This window comes from Sceloporus undulatus, chromosome 2 (genome assembly GCF_019175285.1).
Source record: "Sceloporus undulatus isolate JIND9_A2432 ecotype Alabama chromosome 2, SceUnd_v1.1, whole genome shotgun sequence".
NCBI lineage: Eukaryota > Metazoa > Chordata > Lepidosauria > Squamata > Phrynosomatidae > Sceloporus > Sceloporus undulatus.
The window spans coordinates 143,420,295-143,445,473 of NC_056523.1; the positions used below are offsets into that span (position 1 = coordinate 143,420,295).

General features: G+C 40.0%; 1 protein-coding gene across 2 annotated transcripts in view; it reads left to right on the forward strand.

Annotated features, from left to right (window-relative positions):
- Positions 1–25,179, forward strand: part of FASN (fatty acid synthase) — an 82,204-nt gene that overhangs the window by 40,504 nt on the left and 16,521 nt on the right. For both annotated transcript variants that reach the window (XM_042451004.1, XM_042451005.1), the window contains 19 exons: positions 188–377; positions 3,400–3,494; positions 4,982–5,116; positions 5,230–5,433; positions 12,326–12,441; positions 12,783–12,958; positions 13,562–13,753; positions 14,374–14,454; positions 14,556–14,735; positions 15,467–15,646; positions 15,891–16,094; positions 17,178–17,488; positions 18,060–18,449; positions 19,954–20,118; positions 20,317–20,435; positions 20,542–20,696; positions 21,086–21,289; positions 22,301–22,451; positions 24,802–24,980. In XM_042451004.1, the coding sequence (XP_042306938.1) occupies positions 188–377; positions 3,400–3,494; positions 4,982–5,116; positions 5,230–5,433; positions 12,326–12,441; positions 12,783–12,958; positions 13,562–13,753; positions 14,374–14,454; positions 14,556–14,735; positions 15,467–15,646; positions 15,891–16,094; positions 17,178–17,488; positions 18,060–18,449; positions 19,954–20,118; positions 20,317–20,435; positions 20,542–20,696; positions 21,086–21,289; positions 22,301–22,451; positions 24,802–24,980 (3,427 nt within the window). The remainder of the gene's footprint in view (positions 1–187; positions 378–3,399; positions 3,495–4,981; positions 5,117–5,229; positions 5,434–12,325; positions 12,442–12,782; positions 12,959–13,561; positions 13,754–14,373; positions 14,455–14,555; positions 14,736–15,466; positions 15,647–15,890; positions 16,095–17,177; positions 17,489–18,059; positions 18,450–19,953; positions 20,119–20,316; positions 20,436–20,541; positions 20,697–21,085; positions 21,290–22,300; positions 22,452–24,801; positions 24,981–25,179) is intronic.

Genomic DNA, 25,179 nt, shown 5'->3' on the forward strand with positions numbered 1-25,179 from the left:
CCCAACAAAAGAATAAAGAATTTGAAAAAGAAATGAGATTTAATGCTATCATTAGGCATTCTCGCAGAGAGTTTAACACAGTCTTACAGGAAGCCAATAGTTGTTCTGTAAAGAAATGTACCAAGAAAAGATGGCTTATGCTGCTCTGTATAACATAAAAAGCAGCTACATGTTTTGTGATCTCCAGATTGCTCAGATTGATCTTTTGAAGGCTGTTGGTTTGCAACCTGATGGAATCATTGGTCACTCAGTTGGAGAGCTGGCCTGCGGGTATGCGGACAACTCCTTAAGTCATGAAGAGGTCATTCTTGCTGCCTACTGGAGAGGGCGCTGCGTTAAAGAGGCCAAACTGCCTCCAGGAGGCATGGCTGCTGTTGGTAGGTGACCAGAAGCCTTTCACTCCTTTCTCTGTCAAGTTGTTTCTTGCTGTACTTTTTTCTACATTTAATCAGAAGTGTTCACATTTGGTTATCTATGCCTTTTAGGGCAGGTTGAAGGAAATCAACACTTTGCCTTATTGCTGATTATGTTTTCTTGCAGTTATATACCATTAATTTTAGTCTGTTATGTATCATTAATTAGCCCACAAAGGCAGAGTGATATGTTGTCCAATTGTGTGAAACTTAGAACTAGATACACATGGACCAACAGCACAGTGACATGTGGCTAACTATCCCTGTCCTTTTAGAGGTTACACCCACATTCAGTTTGTTTTTGGACTATAAATCCCCAAATCCCTGACTAGTAAGGCTAATCCAAAAAAAGTTTTCCCTCTCTCAAGCTGCACCTGCCTGTACTAGTAGTATCCATTTGTCTTCTTTCTGATATTTCTACTATCAAGATGACAGAAAATGCTAAAATAGATTAATCCAGAAGGCAACCTAACTATCTCTTTCTCTGGGTTCCAGTAAATTGTTCATTGGAGACCTTCAAAACCAGAACAGTTGAGAGTATTGCTAGAGCAAGTTATCTGGTGCAGCATTTCTGTTATAGTGTATGTGTGTGTGCATGTGCACCTTCAAGTCACTTATTGACATACGGGAACCCCGGTAATTTTATATAGGGTTTTTTTAGGCAAAGAGTACTCAGAGGTAGTTTTTCCAGTTCATTCCTGTTGTACCTGATATGTGTTGGTGCTCTCCCATCCAAGTACTATAACTGATTGGCCCAGATCTAGAACAAATGTGGGCAACTTCCATGGATTTAGGGGGCTTTTCTGACTCCTGGAACATTCAAAGGGCCATACTATGCTGATTCTACTGCCAATGAATTTTGCTAGTACAGAAGCAGCAAAAAACTGCTTTTTAGAGCATTCATCTTTAGATCAAGGTGTGTCAGGATCATGCACCCTCACTTGTGGGAACATCATTCTGCTTTAAAACAGTGCATGTGCTCCCTGTATGCCTTGGTTTAAATGAGAAATACACTAAAATGTATCTTTTCATTGTCAGAGATCACTACTAACTAACTCAGTGGCATTGGGCACACTGTACTGTATTATTTTTGCCATTAGTGTGATAAAGTTAAACATTAAATGTGACCTATCTCACCATGCAAGTGGTTGAAATATAAAGAACGTAAAACACTCCACATGTAGCTATTAGTAGTAGTAATAAAATATTACTGCCTTTGTAGATTCTTATCTTAATTTCATAGTAGTGTTGATTGAAAATAATGTATTAAAATAATCCTAGTATGTATCAGTTCTGGTCCTGCTGCCCAGTAGAAAAGGCAACTGGATGTCCATTGTCCATCTTTGTAAATGAGTGAAGCTCTGTCATAGAGATATTAGCAGCTAAGTCTCAGAACTCAACATAGAGAGGTGCTGAAATCAAATATCAAGTTTTATCCTGAACTAGATGGCATATTAGATTGGGTTTGCTTTGTCTTGTTTATGGACTAGAAACTCTTGGCCTCTTTGTAGAATGCCATGCCATGCAACATGCATGAAGTTCCCTCCCTGACTCTGTTCTAGTAGGCCTTAAAGACTGGCATACATTTAAATGTATGTATTTTTATTTTACATACTGCACTGTGTATTTGTGCTGTTGTTATTTTAAATAGTGTATGCTGCCACATCTGTTATATTCAATAGTACTTTAAAATTGTACCTTATATACATCTATTTGAAGAGAATTTGTCCTGAAAGATAATATTAAAATAGTATTATTGTCTTTGCTACTGAAACAACAATGGCTTTTTAAAAAAGGCTGGAGATAGGCCATAGTAGTTATGTGACTTGAAAGAGACATGGCTTCTCATAGTGCCCACACAACATTTCCTTTGTTGAACTGTTGTCTCTAGTCAAACAGGATTTGCACGTTTTAAAAGCAATACAAACATCTGCAAAACCTGTTTACCCAAGGCCACTGTGGGATGAATGCATACATCATGAGCTGCTATCCTTTTTCAACCCTCCCTTCAATTATCCTTTCTTTAAAAAAAAAGCCCATGATCTTGTGTCTTCATTCTCAGTTACTACAAGAACCTTAACCAGCAATCTTATCTTAACAGTAATAGCATATATATTGATTAGGTATTTCATCATCCTATGACCATTATGAATTTTGTTGCTGTTGGGTTTTGTTTTTTTTAAATTTGCCTACTGAGTAGTTTTAGGGTTGCCACATTTTCTAGCTGATCTGAAACTACCGCTGTCAACTTCTGTTAATGAAGGTGGTTAGATGGAATAAGATTGCAATTTAATTTATCTTCCTGAGGGCAGTCTGCTCTTCTACATATATAACTTCCTGAAAGTGTTTGTTTCCCAAAGCTATTTAAAAAGTACACTTTCTGTAGAACTGAAAGAATGGAAAGACTTGTTGAAAAACACAGTGTTTTTGTTGAAGCAACTCTAAAACGGTGGGCTACTGTGATGCCAGACAACTTTGTGGATAGACTGCTGGGCTTTCAGCCTTGCACACCGAGTTGGTGAGAACTGAGCATTGGAATTTATCAAATTCAGTGGATGATTTATCCTTCTCCAACCTAGTATTTGACTATGCTGTCTGGGAATGATGGAGTCTGTAGTCTACTACACCTGGATACCACCAGGTTGGGGAAGGAAGATTTCTGAGTTTTGGAAAATTTGCTTATGATTGAATTGTTCACCTAACAGAATTATATACTTCTTGCTCATGGTGAAGAATGTGAGATTTGGATAGCACCAAGAAAGATATCCACGTACTTCTGTCCCAACCTACTCCCCAAATATTGTTCCCATCTTTGTTATGATGCAACTTGAAATAGTACCTAAGGAATCAAATATGTCCCAGATCTAACATGGAAATAGGAAACTAGAAAATCAGGGTTGTTGAGCTTCACTTGTTCCTTAGGAAGACTTCTTTATGGCTACTACTAAATGACTGGAACTCATCCAAAGCAATGTATGTTTTTCAGGTATGACATGGGAAGAGTGTAAGCGTAAGTGCCCTCCAGGAGTGGTGCCTGCCTGCCACAACTCTGAAGACACAGTCACTGTTTCAGGCCCTCAGGTGAGAACGCAATGTGAATCTTTACCCCAGCTGCTGTGTACTAACTTAAGGCATCGGCTGGCATGTTCTTTATCAGTGAAATTTCACCCAAGCTAACTCTCAATGGATCAGGAAGAAGTCACACATTAAGCAATGTCAAATTAACTGATTTATAATACAACTTTCCCGAGAAGGCTTACCATTTGTATATGAATCTAAATACCACTTCATTTTTTCCACTGAAGATGTGAAGGCTGTAGACTAACAATAGCAGTGAAAGATTGGGCTGGTAAAGGCCAATCACTTGTGAAATCCAGGTCAACTCAGAGTTCCCTCCTTCCTCCTAGTTGTTGCTTGTGTGTTCAATCTGACCAAATTATTCAGTAGAACCAACGCATACTTTTCCATCTCTAGGCTATGTGTAAGAGAGATTATGTTTGGTCCTTGCTTTCTCATTAACTGGCTGAATCAGAAATGTCTGTGAAATAATTGTCTTCAGTGGTACAAACATACCATAATGTAGACAAGTGTTTGTGGAAGGTAGGAATGCCGTTACTGAAAATACCCATGTGCAGCCTACCTCACCTCACCTTATTTGGCGGGGACTTAGGTTTCAGATGGGTAGACATGGGACAAGAGGAAACAGTTCTTCAGGTAACCTAGCCACAAACACTCAGGCCTTTAAGACTTAAAAGTAGTACTTTGAACTGGGCCTGGATCAACAGCCAGTAAAAGATGATACAGTACTGGCATACTGTGATCGTGTTAACCAGTTCTTGCTAATAGTTTAGCTTACTGAAGTTTCCTGAAATTTTCAAAAGACAAACCTGTATATAAAACATTGCAGTAGCCTATGCAGGACAACTATGCTGCATAGAAGAACTGCTGGCCCTCATCCCCTTCCCCACCACCACTCCCTTCTCCTTTTGTGTCGTGTCTTTTTAGATTGTAAGCCTGAGGGCAGGGAACCGTCCAATTAAAAAGATTGTATGTACAGCGCTGTGTAAATTTACAGCGCTTTATAAATAAAGGTTAATAATAGTAATAATAATTCAACCTTTTCTTTTTTCTACATGCATTCTTCTTAGATCATTGCTTCTCAGAAAGCAAGTGGTTTAACTATGTCACAGAAGTTTTTTTCTATCAAAATTATGAGTCTGTGAGAAATATGCTTGTGTTTGGGAAGTGGTGCTTCTCTCACTCTCTCTCAGAAATACACACATAATTCTTTACTGCAGTTTGTTTCAAAGTTCTAAGTGGATTTCAGAGTATATGAAATGACAAAGATCTGTATTTAGTACCAGGAATGCTTAATATCTTAGGTTTAAATAATGGCTGTTACTACATATACATACAGATCATTTGGATGTGAGCAAATTTCGGGAAGGATGGTTAGATTGTAAGTAGCAGAGTCCAAATCCACAGCACAAGTAGAAGCAAATTGTTAGCATCCACTATATTATCTTGAAGCAGCACCAATTAATGTCTATTTTCATTACTTTCTTTAGGATCTAGTGTCCCAGTTTGTGTCTAAACTGAAAGGAGAAGGTATATTTGCCAAAGAAGTGCTCAGTGCTGGAGTTGCTTTCCACTCTTGCTATATGGCATCAATTGCACCAGTCCTGCTTAGTGCTCTGCAAAAGGTAGTGTTCCATAATGGCTTTTCATTGGGGTAGGGGAGCTTTTGGTTTCTGTTGCCCAGTTTGTATGTAACATTTTATTTGATTCTGCCTGTCTCCCTATTTTCCCCTTGTAGGTTATTCCCAGTCCAAAGCCACGTTCATCTCGCTGGATCAGCACCTCCATCCCTGAATCTCAGTGGCAAACTGAACTGGCTCAGAATTCCTCAGCTGAGTACCATGTGAATAACCTTGTGAGCCCAGTTTTGTTCCAGGAAGGCCTGAGGCATATTCCAGAAAATGCTGTTGTAGTAGAAATTGCCCCACACTCCCTTTTACAGGTATTACCGTTGGTGACAATTAATGAGCTGAAACTAGTAAGATGTCACGGAAAACACTCCTGCTTTCTAGCAAAAGGAATACTCTTTGCTCCCCTGCTTTTATTCTTGGTGCTCCTAAATACCATGTTCCACACTGCTTTCCCTCTCATCCGTAGTAATCTAAATATGTTGATCCACCCAGGGGCATCTCTAGAGGGGTATGGGTTGTGTGGACCAAAGTGAGTGAAAGCCCAGAGATGGGGTAAACCCTCAATGATGCCCTCCCAGGAATGGAGAGTACGTAATGCACTCTGCTGGAGCACCTGCCTACCTGTCCAGCTGGCTGGATCCTTCTGCAGCTGGCCAGGAGGGTGGGCGAGGCAGAAGGAGGGAAAGGGGCAGGGCTGCCAGTTGTTGACTACTGCATCCCTGCACCTATTAACACTAACCCTAGTGATGCTACTGGATCCACCATTGAGCAGAGCCCACACTCAGAGCTTTCTGAAGCTAAAGACAGAGTCTAATATCCTATTTACTGCCAGCAGTGATAGTAGCAATAAAAAAAAAGGGAGGGGGGTAGCTTGCTGGCCATACTAGAGGACATTCCAGGGTTGTTCTAGTGGCCATTCCAGTTGTAACCTCCTAAAATGATTACAATGGGTGCTTCCGAATGAACCTTTTATTGTGCAAAATCCTTGTTTCATTCACAGAATTTTGCAGGGGAACCAAATATATTTGTCTTCCATTTGTAACACTCCCATACCTTTAAGGAAATAAAATATAGAGTAGCTGCAGAGTACCCTTCAACTGGTACTGCTTGGAACCCATTGTTTGAAAACACCCTAGAACTTTGGTGCCCCACCAAACTACAAATCCCTGAATTCCATAACACTGAGCCATGGTAGTTAAAATGACGCCAAACTGCTTTATTTGTGCAGTGTGGCAGCAGCCTCAGTTTCAACATAACAGTATTATTTTCCTTCCTTTTCTCTTCAGCAGATTAGGGCATAAATGTATGTATTATTTTATATTTTACTACCACACAGTGGTACATAAAAACAATTACATCAGTTTTAAAACCTTAAACAAATTCTGTTTGTTTAGAATACCATGGTCTTCCAAAAAGAAAAATAAATGGGAGCAAATCAGGCCCAAACTCTCCCTAGAAGCAAAGATGACTAAACTAAGGTTGTTGTATTTTGCCCATATTATGAGAAGAAAGGACTCACTAGAAAAGACTACTGTCATGTTTGATAAAGTTGAGGGCAATAGGAAAAGAGAAAGACCACATTCCACATGGATAGTTTCAATCAGAGAAGCCACAGCCATGAATTTGCAAGACCTGAGCAGGATGGTTGAGGATAGGGTGACTTGGAGGTCTCTCATTCATAGGGTCACCAATGGGTCGAAGTCAACTTGAGGGTAGTTAACAATAAGCAAAAACAAATATTGTACATTTGTTTCTATAAATCTGCAGAAGAAAAGAATTTGTAACAATGTTGCAGTGTGTGTGTGTGTGTGTGTGGGTTTTTTGGGCTATGTGGCCATGTTCTGGAAGAGTTTATTCCTGACTTTTCACCAGAGAAATGTTTGCTATATTTATGGGTTTTATGAAAAGGCAAATAAGGATACATTACAGTTTGAAGATGGGCCCATTACAGACGGGCATAATAGTATGGACTCAGTCCGTACTAGGGTTAGAAAGGGGCATCACTTCCAGACGCCCATAAACCTAGTACGGACCGAGTCTGTACAAAATTGTGGTGCCTGTTCCACATGGGGGCTGCCATCTTTACGTAGCGGATGCGCTGCATCCGCACGTCGCGCGGCGGATATGACACTGCGAGTATACCATTGGCGCCTCGTGGCGTCATAGCCGCAACGCATAGAGAAGCGCCATTTTGGCGCTTCTTTTTAGCTGCGCCGGGAAGCCTTGCGGTTTGGCCGCTGGGGCTTCTCGGCGCAGCTAATGACGGTGCAGGCAGAGCACCGCTTTTTGGCGCTCTGTAATGCGCCATAGTCTACTGCAGTAGCACCATACTTTTCCAGGTTACTGCTCCATTTCCTCTTGGGTAACAACCCTACCCCCCCTCTCCCCACCATACCTATGTCTTGATATTAGCTCAACTGTTCTACTGCAAATTCAAAAGAGCCAATCTCGGAGCAGAGACCAAGCAGCTGGCTGAGCAATGACTGAGAAGCCTCTCACCCATTCTGGCTGTGCAGGAAAGGCCAGCGCTGGTGAGAGGATTCTCAGTTGCTGCTCTCAAGGTGCCTGGGTGCAAAGTGAGAAACTTATTCCCAGAGTGGAAAGACTCTAAATCCTTCTTTGACTGGGTAGAGAAGGATGCAGTTGGCTTTCCACTTTTCTCCCTGGCAAGGAAGGACTTTCAGTCTGAGAGAGGCAAAAGAGGTGAAGCCTTCATGCAGCTTTAAGTCTGTCCTCCCACCTGCACAAACAATGTTTTTTCTGCTACTTCTTCTCTCAGCCTGTCCAACAAAAGAAAGCAGGAGCATAGCTCCAACCTGCTAGCCAAGTCCCCAAAAGAGTCACAAAGCTTAAGCAGGATCCCAAATATGAAAGCTCCTTTTTGCCATGGCTTGGCCCTTGCTGCCACATGCTCTAACTCCTCATCTGCACTGTGGACCTAAAACCCAGTGGTTCCTTGTATTTCTTGCATGCCAATACTTTTACTGAAGGCCCCCCTGCTGCCTTCTTTTAACTTATCACCTGAAACTCCATTGCACCCAAGGGGACAATACCATCCACTTTGTGATTCACTGGTGTACTAGGATCACCTTTCTTGCCACATAGCTGTCTCATGCCTTTGTCTGAAAAGTGTTTCACAAGTGCCTACCCCTAGCATTGCACTGATAGCTGCTGCTGTTGATGTTATTGTTAAAGAAGGGTTGTGCTTTAGCCACCCTCAAATGCCATGCTTCCTCCATCCCAGGGCAATTGCTAGGTTAGTAGGGACACGAAGGAGACAAGAGAGACAGTGGTATTAATTAATGTGGTCACTCAAAATATATTGCTGTCAGAGAAGCCATATCAAACCTTCATCAAAGATGAAGCCCCACCATTAAAAAGTCCCTGACTCAGTCCCCTGATACAAAGGCTTCTTGAGGACAATTTACAAGCCTGTGCAGGTTTAGGTGGAAGCTGACATTCCTTGACAATCCGGCTCTTAATGTCAAAAACAGCTCTTAAAGTGGTGCCCTTGTGCAGACTGGAAGCCAGTGCAGTTGTTTCAACACTGGGGGGGGGGGGACAGTCCAAAACCCTGTTCTCAGTCAGCAGACTAGCTGAATCTTTGAAACAGTTTATAAAGGCAACCTTGAGTACAATAATACAAACCGAATGTTATCAAAGTATGGCCAATGGTGGCACACTTCTGTCTCTTCAGGAAGACTCACAATTAGTGTACAAGTCTAAGATGGTTAAATCATGGTGTTAAGCATTTTAAAAAATGATGTAATATGAGACACTTTGGAGAACTAGTGCAGTGTAGTGGCTTGGGTGTTGGACTATGACTCTGGAGACCAGGGTGCACATCCCTGCTCAGCCATGGAAACCCACTGGGTGACCTTGGACAAGTCAAATTCTATCAGCCTCAGAGGAAGACAAAGACAAAATCTCAGAATAAATCTTGCCAAGAAAATCCTATGATAAATTGGAAACAATTTGAAGGCACACAACAACAAACAACAAACCACTTTGAGATGCTCATATCAGAGGCAAAAGTGAGATTTAAATTGTTTAAATAAGGACGTAAATAGTAGTGTAGAAAAGCAGTAACATTTTTAGCTTGATTGTAACTACATTCACCCAGAGTTAATCCTGTTGATTCCAAATATGTTGGTGTAGAGTGGCTAGTGTGCCATGTGATCCTGTGTTGTTTGTTTAGAAGTAAGTTTCATTGCATTCAACAATGTTGCTGCCTCACAAGTGAGCATAGGCTTGTAGACATGGATTACAATCATGTTCCTTCTTTCTTCGAAACAAACTCCATAAAAATAAGAACTTATCCCTCTGTCCCGGTTAATATATTTAAGATTAATGTGCAAACCCTTATTTTTGGGTGGGCGAGGAACTGACGAGGAAAAAACAGTTTGATAGTACAATTGTGCGGGGGGATGCCTCTTATGATTCTTTAAAGCTACAAGTAATTTAGAGAGAGGATTCAATGCAACAAGGTAAATGCAACCCTGATTTGGGCTCTGCAACCTACAAGTATAGTTATGCAACAGTTCTTAAGGTCTGTCACCACCTTGGTTGATTTACATATACTCTTTTCCAGTTTTTCTAGTCCTGTGTCTAATATACCTTGTGGATTTGCTATGTAAAACTATGTGATTGACCCAACAGCTGAAGCTTTGATTCTTGAGTTTCTGGATCATTGTTTTGCTTTTTCTGATTCTAACATGTCTGTAGGCTTTTCAGAAAATGGGGTTCATCCCTGGTGCAGGAAGGTGGTTTTTGTTCTTTTTCACTTGTTCTTTGCAGCCCCCTGAACCCTCTAAAAATCAGCTCAAGAGGGTTGGCTTCCAGAATGGTGCTGGAAGTGGTGTTTGGTCAACAGGAAGGGGGATTTGTTGAAAGTCTCTCCCATTCCCATTAGTCAGTGGGAGCCTTCACTGAATTAAACACCCCTCTATCAATGGACAATCTAGACCTTTTGTCTTTATACAGTATAATAAAGATATAATTGTTATTCATATATCATGGTGCTCACAGCCATTCTTCTTCAAGGTAGAGGAAATTATACTGCAACATTCCAAACTCAATCAGAAATGCTTTGTTGCTGCAATCTCCACATTACCAGTTTGCATGTCCAATGCAATTTGGAGTATTGGGTGTGATTTGATTGTACAAGTATCTTAGAGACTAGTGGGTAGTTCTTGTGACATCATTCCTGAAGAAAGTCAATCCCTCTTCCACTGTAATCATATATTTTTGAGAATTTTTAGTAACATTTTTGTTCAGCTTTATAATTTAGATTTTTAGAAGACTACATGGTCTTCCTCTGAGGCAATGAAAAATGTACAGCGCTATATAAATAAAGCATAATAATAATAATAATAATAATAATAATAATAATACAGTGCACCCGCATCATACCGCTGAAAGCCGCACGGGGAGAAGGGGCAGCGCATCCCATAGGGATGAATCGGTCGTACGCCCATGGCGCATGTGCACTGCCACATGCACAAGCTCCATTCATTTAAATGGGACTTGAGCATAGGCAGAATTTGTTTTACGCGGGGGACTCCGTAACAGATCCCCCACATAAACAAATGGCAGACAGTAATAATAAAATGTACCCCTCTGGTTTATTTTATACACACACACACACACACACACACACACACACACACACACCTACTTACTTTCTCTCTCAGTCATTTGAAGGTAGGATATTTGTGCTATTGATGCTAGAACTGCTGTACTTTAGCACCAAAAGGAAAATTTTGTTTTTAAAAATCAGCATTGCATTGAAAGCATAGAAGGGAAGAAAGTAGATCAGAATCTAGTGGTAGATCTTAGAGTATCTGAAGTAGATTGGTAGGGATTTCCTTTAAAACACAATTACAACTAAAGGATAACTTTTTGCTGCTCTCATCAATACAATTCTGTGCATGTTAATTGAGATTTAAGTCCCAACATAGTCAGCTGGGCTTACTCTCAGATAATTACATATAGGACTTTTACATCAATGAAGCTGCAGAAATTGAGAGTAGATTTTTCAGTGACCATGACTTCTCTTCTGGTACTGAAAAGAAATGGCCAGTGTGTACATTTGTTCATAGTCAACCTATTCCTTAAGTTGCAGAGTATCTTCACATCCCTGAGTTAATTTTGTGCCTCTAGTTCCCACTGGTAGAACTTGGAGTTTTGATAAAAAGACAGTTGAAAACATGAGTCTAGTCTGCACACACTTGTTGTAATCTAAAGCAAAATGAAATACTTTTTGTTAGTTCTGCTTAAAAGATGCGGGGGTGGGGGTGGGAGAGAATGAGAAGAAGGCTCCAGAAGAAGGGTGTGTTGTGTGACTTCAAGTCATTTCTGATTTATGGCGACCCTAAGATGAACCTTTCATGGGGTTTTCTTGGCAAAATTTGTCCAGAGAAAGTTTCTCATTGACTTCCTCAGAGGCTGAGCGAGTGTGACTTGCCCAAGGTCATCCACTGGGTTTCATGGTCAAGTTGGGAATCAAACCCTGGTCTCCAGAGTCATAGGCCAACAACTACACAATGCTGGGTTAGAGTTGCTCACTATTATGATAGGCAGGTTGTAGCATTTCTATGACTTTGCTACAATGCTTTATAAAGATAAAGGTATTCCCTGTTGACAACGTTGTCAAGTCGTGTCCAACCATAGGGGGCGGTGCTCATCTCTGTTACTAAGATGAAGAGCCAGCATTGTCAGAGACTGTGATCATGTGCCCAGCATGATTGCACAGAATGCTGTTTACCATCCCACCCGAGTGATACTATTTATCTACTTGCATTTGCATGCTTTTAAACTGTTAGGTTGACAGAAGCTGAGACTAGTGATGCGACCTTGTGCCAACATGTGGCACCCAGACCTCAAACTGCCAACCTACTGGTCTTGTAATCAACAGAGCCAGCATCTTAACCATTTGAGCCACTGCATCCATGATGCTTTATCGTTGGAATTTATTTCCTTCTTTTAGACTAAGGGTAGGGGTTGCTAAGATTATTTCTTTTATGGCTCAGATAGCTTTTCCTAATATTGCAATGGAGAAAAGATTCACTTAGCAAATTTCTGCATTCCATTCATCTATCAACAGGGTTATCATCCTGCCAGAAAAATAGTTGACAACTGTATAGTGCAGTTTTAGAAGAAGGATGCTCATGATGTTTTTTGATAATGTTTTGAACTTTCTAGGCAATCTTAAGGAGAGCTTTGAAACCAACCTGTACCATCTTACCTTTGATGAAGAGAGAACATAAAAACAACCTGGAATTCTTCCTGACACATGTTGGAAAAATCCACATGACAGGGTAAGGGAATGTTTACTTAATATCCAGTTCATTCATATGTATATTAATATTAAAAAGCAGAACTTCATTTCAGAGTCTATGATGCTCTCTGGAAATTCAAAAAGCCATACTGAAATTTAAATAGAAATGAGAAAAGAGTCTACAATATTTGTGTGTACTAAAAATTATTTATCCTGGAAGAACAGAAAGTATTCTGCATTTTCAGAAGAACCTGGGGGCTGAAATTGTTGCTGTGGGACATTCCTTGATCCCTGCTGACTCTTGGCTATAGGTCTGTGTCTGTATTCTTCTTTTGGACTATTGGGTAAAGTCTTCTCACATCCTTCCTTTTCTGTTCTCAGAATAAATGTCCTTGCAAACAATCTCTATCCACCTGTGGAATATCCTGCCCCTGTGGGAACTCCACTCATCTCTCCATACATTCTTTGGGACCACAGCCAGACATGGGATGTGCCCAAAGTTGAAGATTTCCCAACAGGTTCTGGGAATTCTGGAGCAGCAACAGTCTACAATATTGGTATGTATTGGAAATTGTATGCATTCCTCTCCATCTTCCACCCAGTGCAAGAACAGAAATGTGAAAAGTTCAAAGTAGAATGTTTATAGGGTTTTTTGGTAGGTTTTTGGGGCTATGTGGCCGTGTTCTGGAAGAGTTTATTTGTGATGTGTTGCCAGCATCGGTGGCTGGCATCTTCAGAGAAGATGCCAGCCACAGATGCTGGTGAAACATCAGGAATAAACTTTTCCAGAACACAGTGACATAGCCCAAAACCCCACAAAAAACTATGGATGCCTGCTGTGAAAGCCTTCGACTTCAGAATGTTTATAGTTTTTCACTGGAGAGAATGTATGAGACTCCCCATATTCCTTGTGTCACCACTTTAGCAAGAGAAGACACTGATGGCCAGGAGACCATTTAGCAGCAGGGGAGAGGCAGAACTGCTTTCTTTGAGATGTTCGCATCACTGAATCCTGTATGGTAGGAGGGGGAGGAAGAGTGAGAATGTTTGTGTTTGGATTTTAAATGAGTTTGGGGAAATAGCTTTTAGACCTCTTTGAGTCACGTGTTTATTTGGAGTTCTGAAAGCTATGTTTTGTTCTTTTCTACAATTGCTGACAGATGTGAATCCTGAATCAACTGACCATTATTTGATGGGTCACTGTATTGATGGCAGAGTTCTCTATCCAGCAACTGGCTACCTAGTACTAGCTTGGCGCACACTGGCACGCTCTCTGGGAACTTCCCTAGAAGAAATGCCCATCATGTTTGAAGATGTTACAATCCATCAGGCAACAATACTTCCAAAGAAAGGTGAGACCAGCAAAGAATCTCCTTCTCAAGTACAATACGATTCTTTGAAGTCCAGTGACTCAAAGCCCAATTAACATAGTCTGGTAAAATCTTTTGTTTTAGGATAGATTTAAATGAAATGGCACACAATATAACTATAGGGCAGGGAACTTAAATCTTAAAAGAGATTTTGTTCTAATCACCATATCATGTCGAAGAAATATTGGTGTATGTAGGATTGGACTTCCTGGCCATTTTTTGTTGGGATGCTTGCACAGGTATGAAAACAATTGGAAACGAGGTTCATCTAATATAGAGATGTGCAACTGCCAGGGGTTGGGGGATTTTCCACAGTGGCATTTCACAAGTCCCAAGGTGCCCCCAACAATTATTCATTATTCTTTTAAATGTGTGTTCTATTTATTGTTAAAGTGCCTTATCATGTTCCCTATGATTGACTTACTAGTTTGCAACACCTCTCTTGAACCTAAAATTCCCCCAAGGAGAGATATGGAGCACATTTATAGCCAAGAAATTAGGGGTGCTGGTGCTCCCAAACAACCTGAGGCCACACATGGCCCACAGGCTACACTTTCACCACCTTTGCTTTAATATCTCATTAATTTATGGCTATCTTGCAGGCTCAACACAACTAGAGGTTAGACTCATGCCTGCTTCCCAGCGATTTGAAGTGTCTGGGAATGGAAATCTGGCTGTAAGTGGTGAGTAAATGTGTTTACTCCGTGTGCGCTGAAGAAATAAAAGCAACTGTGTGCTCCTGATAACTGATTATTTATTTTCCTCTATGGCTTCTATCTACCAGGAAAAATTTCCCTTTTGGAAGAAACTGCTCTGAATAACCTTCGTAATCAGCAAATTGATTTGGGGATCCAACCTAGCCCAGATATCCACTTATCAAAGGGAGACATTTACAAAGAGCTTCGCCTACGTGGTTATGACTATGGGCCAACATTCCAGGGACTCCTGGAATCCAGTAGCGATGGTAACTACAAAACTCTAACTTGAAAAATAGTATTAAGTGTTGTTATTCTTCCTTTTCAAACCTGCTAGTTAAAGTAATAGGTTGTGGCATTAAAAATGTATGATTCAAGTATGAACAGACATGTGCAGAGTTTTTTGTGGGGTTTTTGGGCTATGTGGCCATATTCTAGAAAAGTTTCTTTCTGATGTTTCGCCAGCATCTGTAGCTGGCATGTTCAGAAAATGCTTGCCTGGATGCTTGGCAATTTTAGCCACTTTGCATACAATCTGCCAAATGTTGGAGGACTGCAACTGAGGACAGGACTGTATGCACACTAGTGCAATCTCATCATTTCTTGATGGTGAGGTGCAAAGAGGATCTCCCTGCATATTTGTTTGAATGCAAGTAGAACTCTCCAGTGCAGTCAGGGCCTCTGCTTTATCAGGAACCTAATCACAGAGAGAGTTTGTGTTACATTCAGGCAAATGTGAATTGGGGCTCTCTTTAGATCTCATATGAAAAGGTCAAGAAATGAAGGGAGAGGGAGAGGGATAGCATGTGAAAAAACCAAGCCACGGGAAGATCTGGAAATAAGTGTAGACATGGTTTACTGAACTAGCCTGGAAAGCACTGGAATCTTATCATAGCCAATACAGTTATTACTTTTACAGTATAGTGAATTGTGGTTTTTGGTTTACTGCATAACAGAAGTAACATGCTCTCTTGCTAATTAGGTTGCTTCTCATCCTCAGGGAATACTGGGAAGGTGTTGTGGAATGGTAACTGGGTGACATTCCTGGATACTTTGTTGCATTTAATCATCTTGGGGGAAATGGGAAGAAGTCTTCGCTTGCCAACCAGAATCCGCTCTGTATGCATTGATCCAAAACTACACAAAGAGCGTGCACACACATATGACAGTGAGATAGAAGGTAATGGCTTTTTCTTTATCTTTCTTGTTTTAGCAGGCACAATCCCAATAACTTTATGGGAGCCCATACTTCAAAGTTACTGTGCTTTCTAAAGTAGAAAGATGGATTTGTGGAAACCATAAACCAGTAACTGAAGTATCTTTGCAGATATTAGACTGAATTCAGAGAGTTACTTCTCTATCTGATCTCATTGATCTCATTGATCTTCTATATATTTTGTGCTTCCTCTCTCTTTGCCATGAAGCTTTCAATGCTGTTGTAGACCGTTGCCTTGATACCATCACAGCAGGCGCTGTTCAGATCTCTGGTCTTCATGCCAGTGTGGCTCCTCGACGACAGCAGGAACAGATCTCTCCCACACTGGAAAAATTTTGCTTTGTGCCCTACATGGAGGATGGCTGCTTGTCCTCCATTGCTCAGCTTCAGTCCAGCTTTGAACACTGCAAAGGTAAGGAACATTTGTATCCCTATAATTACTTTTCAAAGTAATTACACCCTAGGCAAAGTAGATATCAAGTCCATGAAATAAAATGTATCAGCTTAAGTTTGCTTCATCTAAGCAGTGATCTGAGACTTTTTAGAAGTAGGAGTCTAAGAGCATGCCAATGTGGTAAGAAAGCACAGGATGTCCACTGCAGCCCAGCTGTAACAACTGATGGACATCCTGGTTTTTAAAGGTTGTGAGGATGAAGGACTGACATGTCTAACACAAGGGTGTTATTGTGTGTGTGTGTGTGTGTGTGTGTATATATATATATATATATATATATGGGGAGATTCAGCAAACTATTTTTGGCTTCCATCTACCTCAGTTGGTTAAAATGAAACTGAACAATTGAGGAGGGCAGAAGCTCAAATGTTTTGCTTGTTAACTGAGCTACTGTGTTAAATTCTGTTTCTTAATCACTCCAATAAATATATATTTTTGTGATTTACTGCATCTTACTGGCACCTAAGACAAACCTGTAAGAAGTGTTGTTTGTTTGCTTTTAAATTATATACGTGTGTGTGTGTATGCATGCATAGTGTGATATTCAGAATGTTGCTTAAGCTGAAATGGGCAAAATTTCCCCCACATCTGTTTTTGCAGACTTCAGCGCCCCCCCCCCCCCGGTAGATATAAAAAAGTCTACATCAACAATCCCTGTTTTTCAAAGCCAGAAATGTATCTTCCTACTTCCAGTTTTGTTTTGTTTTGTTTTTTGGAAGGGGGCATTTTTGACAGTCTACAGCTCCCAAAGCATCCTAAGAAACTGAAATGGGCTCTAAATCTGTTGCAATTGCACACCCATTTTCTTGAGGAAGGCCTTTCCTTATGTACTGGCAAATACTTGTATAAACTGAGATCAGTAACACGTAATTTCAATTCATTCTGAATTATTTGTACATACATAATTGGAGTACAACAGATATATGTACAACCATGGCTCGGCTACATGCATTCTGTAGGAAATTACTTTTTTATTTTGTCTAGGACAGCATGAGTGTTCAGGACACACCAACTTTGAGATGTTTATCTTCTTCTCTACAGTGTTGATCCAGAACCTACAAAAGAAGATAGCAAAGCATGGGGTCAAGTTAGCTATCCCAGGACTAGAGACAGTAAAGACCTCTCCACAGATGGAACCTGGGCAGAAGGGTCTTCTGCACATACTTGCTGAGATCTGTCACCTGGAGCTCAATGGAAACCTGCACTCAGAACTAGAACAAGTTGTGACTCGAGAGAAGCTGCATCTTCAGGAAGATCCCCTTCTCAATGGCCTGCTGGATTATGCTGCACTGAAGACTTGTGTAGACATAGCACTGGAGAACATCACAGGTTATAGAATGAAGATAGTAGAGGTGAGCTGTGATGCACTTCTGCACAGCTCTGAAATTTATCCTTTCTGTCTATGATTTCCTTATGCACTAATGACCAAGGATGAAAAGGATATTTATGTTAATTGATATTTTAAGGAATTGATAGAAGTTGTGCTGATTTCTCATTGTTGAGAAGAAACCACAAGTTTCAGAATTTAACCCTTTTAATTTTTCATATTATATACAAATAAATGCATACTGTTAAAATGTGCATGTTTCAAAAATGTGCACAATGATGAAAATGCATACATTAAGAAAAATGAATAATAAATGTATGGAAAAGTGCACACCAAAATATGCACACATTTCTGTGTAGGAAGGTGGGGAAAGTATGTATTGCAACTAGATACAGAACACAAAAGAAATGAAAATGAGGGAACCGTCTAACTAAAAGATTGTATGTACAGCGCTGTGTAAATTTACAGTGCTTTATAAATAAAGGTTAATAATAATAATAATAAATTCTGAAAAATGGGGGAAATACCTGATAAATAGTAACATCATTAAGAAATGACATGTTGGCTTCTTATTAACTCCTACTTCATATTTGCAGGCTCTGGCAGGAGATGGACACTTATATACACGGGTTACAAGCATCTTAAATACTCAGCCAATGCTGCAACTAGACTACATTGCCACTGACCGAACATTAGAAATCCTGGCATCAAAGGAGACCTATTTTCAGGAAATTGGTATTTCCACTGAGCAATGGGATCCTGCTAACCCTCCCTCTGGAAGTCTGGTGAATGCTAACCTCCTAGTTTGCAATTGCTCCCTGAATACTTTCAAGAATCCAGCAAAGGTGCTCTCCAACATGGCAGCAACTGTGAAGGATGGTGGTTTTATCTTACTGCATACTCTTCTAAAAGGGGAAATTCTGGGAGAAATAGTTGGCTTTCTCACTTCTCCAGAGCTTCAAGACAAACCAAGTGTTCTGACTCAGGTATATTATAAACATATTTCTGTTTAGATTTCTCTAGATAGTATTTTGTTCAGAATTCAGACATTTGGATGTTACTGTTTTTAAAAAGTAATTATTCATGTTCATGTTCCCAGCAATTAACTGCACAATCCTGTTCATGTCTGCTCAGGTGGAAGAACCACTGAGTTCAAAGGGCTTTCCTATCAGGTTGCTGTGTATATTAGGAGTAGGCAAAGGGCAGGTCCACAGGTCTGAATCCCCACTCCACCCCACTCTGCTGAATGTTTTTCTTAAAATAAATTGATTTTACCACAGCTGAATGTCTCCAGAAGTGGTGATATGGAGCTAGAACTTTTCCACGGCTACACTGAAAATTGACCACCAGACCAGAGGAGGTTGCCCCTTATTCTACAGGAATCCAGCCTTGAAAGCTTAATTTCAGGCCATAATTAGGGCCAGTATCAAAGAGGACTTTTATTGCATTGCATTTTTAGAGCAGGAAGAAAAAATAGTTGCAGATTCTAGAACCAAAAGAAATTATTTGGTTGTTCTGCACAGGGGAAGCCATGAGGTACTTAGAATAATAAAATAGTCAGATTAGTATATGATTCACAGTTTCCTGCTGCATTCGGGGAGTAGCATTTAGATCATGCATAGCTCAAGCATGGCTAGAAACCACGCAAACACAGCTCCTTTCCAAAAGAACTGGGCCTAAAAAGAAGCAGTAAAATATTGCTCCGTTTGGCAGCCCCGTTCAAAACTCTGGCAGTGGCTTGGATTGGGACCGGACATGTGTGGTCACCATGGCCCTGCCGTGTTTTTTTCAGCCCATTTTGAGCCCCACACAATTGCACTATCGGGATTACAAATGCTTTTTTTACAATTCCTATTCCCAAACACCCTTCTCAGTATTGAATATATTATTAATATTCTGTACAGTGGTCCTTCATATCTGCAGAGGTTCTATTCTGTTCTACCCCCCCTACGGATGCCAAAAACCACAGGAACCCAAGTCCCGTAGGTTTTAACGGTGGTGCAGCCATGTGCACATGCCACCACTGGGGTGAATGGGGTGGGGACATCCACAGATGCACAAATCCATGGGTGGCAAGCCCATAGTTGGGGCAGGTGAACTGTATATGGTTAATATTATTTGTTTATACATGTTGAATGCATCTTAACCTTCAGTTATGTTGCCTAAATGTAAAAAGAAGATGAATATCGGACCTAAGTGCAATGGTTAGTCACAACTAGAATATTTATTTATTTACTGGATTTATATCCTGCCTTTCTCCCAAAATGGGATTCAAGGTGGCAAGAGTGGACTCATAGTCAATAGGATCTACATAGATATTGACTTAACATTCAGTAATTGATTCTGTAGGTCTACTTAGTTTGGGATTAGTAGCTGGATTTGGGCCATGGTTTTCAGACACTTTGTTTTACGGAGCCAGCAGTTAAGTAAATATTTAGGCAACACATGTTTGGACACATTCTTATCCTCCTAATTTTCTTGGTTTGGCAGGTAGAATGGGAGGAGTTATTTAGGAAGGCCAGTCTGAAATTGGTGGCTACAAAAAGATCCTCCTTTGGCGCAGCTATCTTCTTATGCCGTCGGCCACTTCCCGTGAAGAAACCTATTTTCCTGCCTGTAGAGGAAACTAATTACAAATGGGTGGAACCTTTGAAGGTAAGGCTTTCAATATGGGAGGTAGCTAATTTTCAGTCAGGTTTTCTATATAATTTAAGATTTCTCGAGAATCTTTAGAGACTTTCAAAAGTGCACACTCTTGGTCTATTTGACATTAGAGAACTGCTCTCTGTATGTTACACAATATAGAAATGCATCTTTCTTTTTCATAGTAAGTGGCTGGGATTTGTCTTGTAGGAAATGCTAGCAGATACTTCCGACCAGCCTATATGGCTAACTGCTACTACCTGTAGTACTTCAGGAATTGTTGGTATGGTGAACTGTCTACATCAAGAACCTGGAGGCCACAGAATCAGGTACAAAATTTTATCTTGCACTGATAGAACATTAATTTGTTATGAACATCCAATACTAATGTGAATGAAAGAAGGGATAGGTTAAATGTTGTATTTTACTTCCTAGGTGCCTTTTTGTTTCCAACCTGAACATATCTTCTGCTAAGCCTCCCACCAACCCTTCTGCCAAGGAGATGCAGGAAATTCTCCAAAATGACTTGGTGATGAATGTTCATCGTGATGGAAAATGGGGTTCTTTCAGACATCTCCAGCTGAAACAAGGTGATTCTTATAATAAAGCTTATGATGTTTATCTCCATAATAAATGAAAAATACCAAAGTTGGAAGGGACGCTGACCCAGTCTCTCTTCTTCATAATGATAAAAACAAATAGTATTTTGCTTCAGGGATAGCCTTCCAATTCTGTTATATTAAGAAATGCCCTTTTCAGTATAGTCAAATGGTATATGTTGTTTTGCAGTGAGTTCAGACTGTAGTCAGAAGATCTTAGGAAAGGCTGAATGGAATTAGTTGACATTCTACAATTCTGTTATCCCCATTTCTGATGTTTGCAATATCCAGTGTCTCTTATTGTTAGATAGGCTTATCTTTGCCATATTTTGTTTGTAAAATGGGACAGTGCTGACTACTATGTACTATATGCCTTTCAGCTCAGTCTCAAGAGATGACTGAATATGCATTTGTGAATGTATTGACACGTGGGGATCTTTCCTCTCTTCGCTGGATTGCTTCCCCACTACGCCACTTCCATACAACGAACCCCAATGTCCAACTCTGCAAGGTCTATTATGCATCTCTCAATTTCCGTGACATTATGTTGGCCACAGGAAAACTCTCCCCAGATGCCATCCCAGGTGAGTTGGAAAACATTTCTTTTAAGCAGAAAATTGACAGTATATTTTTACTATTTGCATGCTCTTGTAAGCTATCTTTTTCCCTTCATGCAACAATATTATCTAAAAATAAGAGCTGTTTTATCAAAAGCGCAGGTATTAATACCATAAGAAAGAGCAAAAGCTTACTGCTAGAAAATATGCTTTGGATGAAGAAGGTTGTAAATTCAGCCCTTGGCATCTTCACTTCAACATTTCAAGCAGCAAATTCTCGGAAGAACTACTGCCAGAAGCCTTAGCAAGCTACTGCTGACCACAGCCTCTTCTGGATTAAATGAGCCAATGATCTAACTTGATTTTAGTCTGAATCTTATTGAGGGGAGGGGGAAAATCTCCTGAGTGATTTCCATTTGTGCATTCGTATATTACTATGAATTAATTTGCTAATACCTGTTTTGTAATTATATGCATTTGTCAGAGTTAAGAGTATTGGAAGGGGCTCAAATGAGGGAATTTCTCCGCTATTGTTGTTATTAAGCCTTGGTACTTTGAGACAAGTCCTTCACCTTAGTTATATTCAAAAGACAATTGGCTCAACATTCTTGCTTCATTAATATATTCTACTGTACATCATATATCATCATATCATATCAGGATAGCTTTTATAGAAGCTGTTTTTGGTAATTATATGTATTGGTGCAGAAACCTAATATCAAGGTTTTTACTTTTTGCTCTGAATCTATGCACTAAGCAGTTACTGATTTGAAGTATGAAAGAAGGGCAAAAACATTAAGAGTCTGCTACTATGGAATGCTAAACTTTAGAAGTTATTTTCTACCATATATTGTCATTTGCGACTGAAGTTGCCCAGTGAGATTGTGAAGTGAACTCTGTGATCAGGGATGCAGAATGTTAAGAATTCAATGTCATAGCAATTTGAAAACTGTGACTGATTCTTTTGAATGAATTGTTGGTCAGCAGTATTTTTATCACAGCTTCTTCACATCATTATTCTGTTATTAATATGTTTAGGAAACTGGGCATTACAGCAATGCATGCTGGGAATGGAATTTTCAGGATGTGACTCTGCTGGGAAAAGAGTGATGGGACTGCTACCAGCTAAAGGACTGGCTACCGTTGTAGACTCTGACAAGAGATTCCTATGGGAAGTGCCACAAAACTGGTAGGCACTTGACACATTATCCCCTAGGGGGCTAGGTAACTCATAGTTTGTATGATGTGAAGGCCTTTTTAAAAACAAATGTAGGTTTCATCTAAAGAATATGCCAGCAGGAACAGAACAATGACTGAAATCCTATTTAAATCTGGCAGAGTATGGCATACTTGTGCAAACAGATACACTGGCAAGGTGATAGCAGGGTAGGCTGGTAGCTCAACATACATCCCAGTGGCCTTTCCGGCTATGGGATGGAGAGAGAATCTATGTCTGCATGCCATTGTGCTGGGGACTAATGGGGAAGTAAGTTGGGTTAACAGATACTGACTACCTCCTTGTGCAAGTGTCTAACTAGCTCAAGTACCCATATAACTAGGAGGTGAGCCAACTTAATCTTTCAAGAGGATTCTGGTCAGTGTCAGATTCTGAAGCATAATATAATTGTTGATTTAAACTAGTTAGCCAATAACTGAAGTATTGATCCCATTCCCTCCTCCTTATCATCTAGTTGCATCTTTTTTTAAGGATATACTCTGTAGGTGTAAATTGCTGTATCATGTTAGTGTTTACTTTCATCTGTGGAGGTGTATTAATGAACTTTGAGAAAAGGGTAATGGTACAATTTGTTCTTTTCTTCTTGGTAACCCAGAGGTTCCAGCTACATCTGTGAGTGATGCAAATAGCATGTTCCTTCATTTTGATGAGTTTGGTCTTGGCACTTTACTTATAAAGTCTTCTGTTGTTACCTAGGCAAAATTCTTTCAATAAAGGGTCCCTGCCTCTGCTGCTCACAGGTGTCAGATGCACAGTCCCAGAAATAACTATTTTCATGAAGGATTTGTTTGGTAGTTGGTGTGCGTAATTTACTATGAGCCTCTTTAAAACATAATTTTTTAGAAAGCTTATCAGATAGCTAGATGAACAGCTACACAGTGAAGTGCTTTGGTGCATCAAATAAACTTAATTGACAGTTATCCATTCAGTCTATGATGATCTGCTGTAGCATGCTGTAGGCTAGAATATTTTTTCTTGCCAAAGAGAACAGATACCATCTTTCCCACCTCACAACACTGCTTACTCAAAGTCTTTCTTAACAAGCAACACCATTTCCTATATTTATTAACCAATCAACATAAAAGACAATACATCCCTTACCCTGTTACACAAGGTGCTAAATGATTTTCTAATGTAGTTGTCCAAAACAGAATAGACTACAGTAGAAACAAGAAACAATGAAGTAGAGAACAAAAATGATCCAGCAGGTTAGGTGTAGGCAGTGCAACCAAAACATGTTCTACATGTTTAAAATAAACTTGGTAATTACTGCTCATCACTTTTAAGAAATGGTAACAATATTGGTCTAAATCTAGTAGCTAGACCTAACTAAAGTAGACTCACTGAATTAATTGCTGAATGCTAAATTAACATTTATCTGAATCCCACTGAATCATTGGGCCTACTCCAATTTCAACAAACAATGGATTTAGGCCATAATTTGGAACTAAAAAGATTCAAATCTGGCTGCTGCTTGTTGTTGTGTGCTTTCAAATCATTTCTTGACTTAAGGAGAATGTATCACAGGATTTTCAGAGGTGGGTTGCCTTTGCCTTCCTCTGAGGCTGAGAGAGAGATCAGCCAGTGGGTTTCCATGGCTAGCAGGGATTCAAATTCTGGTCTAGAATCATAGTCCCACTCTGAAACCTACATCATGCTGGTACCACTCTAGTTTATGCAAGGTTATTTTTCAGATATTTATTTTAATGGCTTTTTCCATACAATATCAAAACTTATTTAATAATTTATTATTGGAGACATTATTATCCCACTTTTCAGCCCAAAATGTTTCTCAGGATAGGTTACAAAGATCAGCACTAATAAATTAGTTCCCAATTTTTAAAAAAATAAAAAGAGGCTACGTGGGAAGGGGGGAGCAAATTCCACATTTCTGAGCCACAATTTTTTTGTGTCCATCAGCTACAACACAACACTTCAAGAGAAGGAGAAACCAAAAGTTACTGATTTTACAGAAGAGTTAGTAAAGCAGCTCCATTTCCTTTTTCTCGTTTGCCTTGGCATGATGGAGTCAATAGATTTTCTATAGTATTTTAAAAGAATCCAATATTTACACTAGAAATGGACAGATTTTCCACATTGTTTGAAAATAAACACATGGCTGCATTTTACATGATGTGACTTATTTGAGAGAAAGAATATTTGCAGATTCAAAACTGTCTGTATTCTTTGCTTTCTGTAAGAAGAGCTCCTGTGGCCTGCCATGGAGGTCATGATAAATGTTTTCAGGGAGATGGGGCAAAAAGTGTTAATGTCTAAGAAAAGTGTCTTTCCCTTTCTCCAGGACTCTACAAGAAGCAGCCTCTGTACCTGTGGTATATGCCACTGCTTACTATTCTTTGGTGGTTCGAGGTGGCGTGAGGAAGGGCGAGTCTGTGCTTATTCATTCAGGCTCAGGTGGTGTTGGCCAAGCAGCCATTGCTATTGCCCTGAGCATGGGCTGCCGTGTGTTTACTACTGTAGGTAAGTAGCAACACCCCCTTTCCTCCAGTTACTCTGGAGACTTCCAGTCTAAGAAATCTTTCTGTCTTTACTCACTACTGTTCTTCTTTTGCCACAGTGCAAAATTAATGCAGTTTGGTACCACTTTAACTGTCATGGCTTCACCCTATCATATCCTAGGATCTGCAGTTTGCTGTGGCGCCAGAGCTTTCTGACAGAG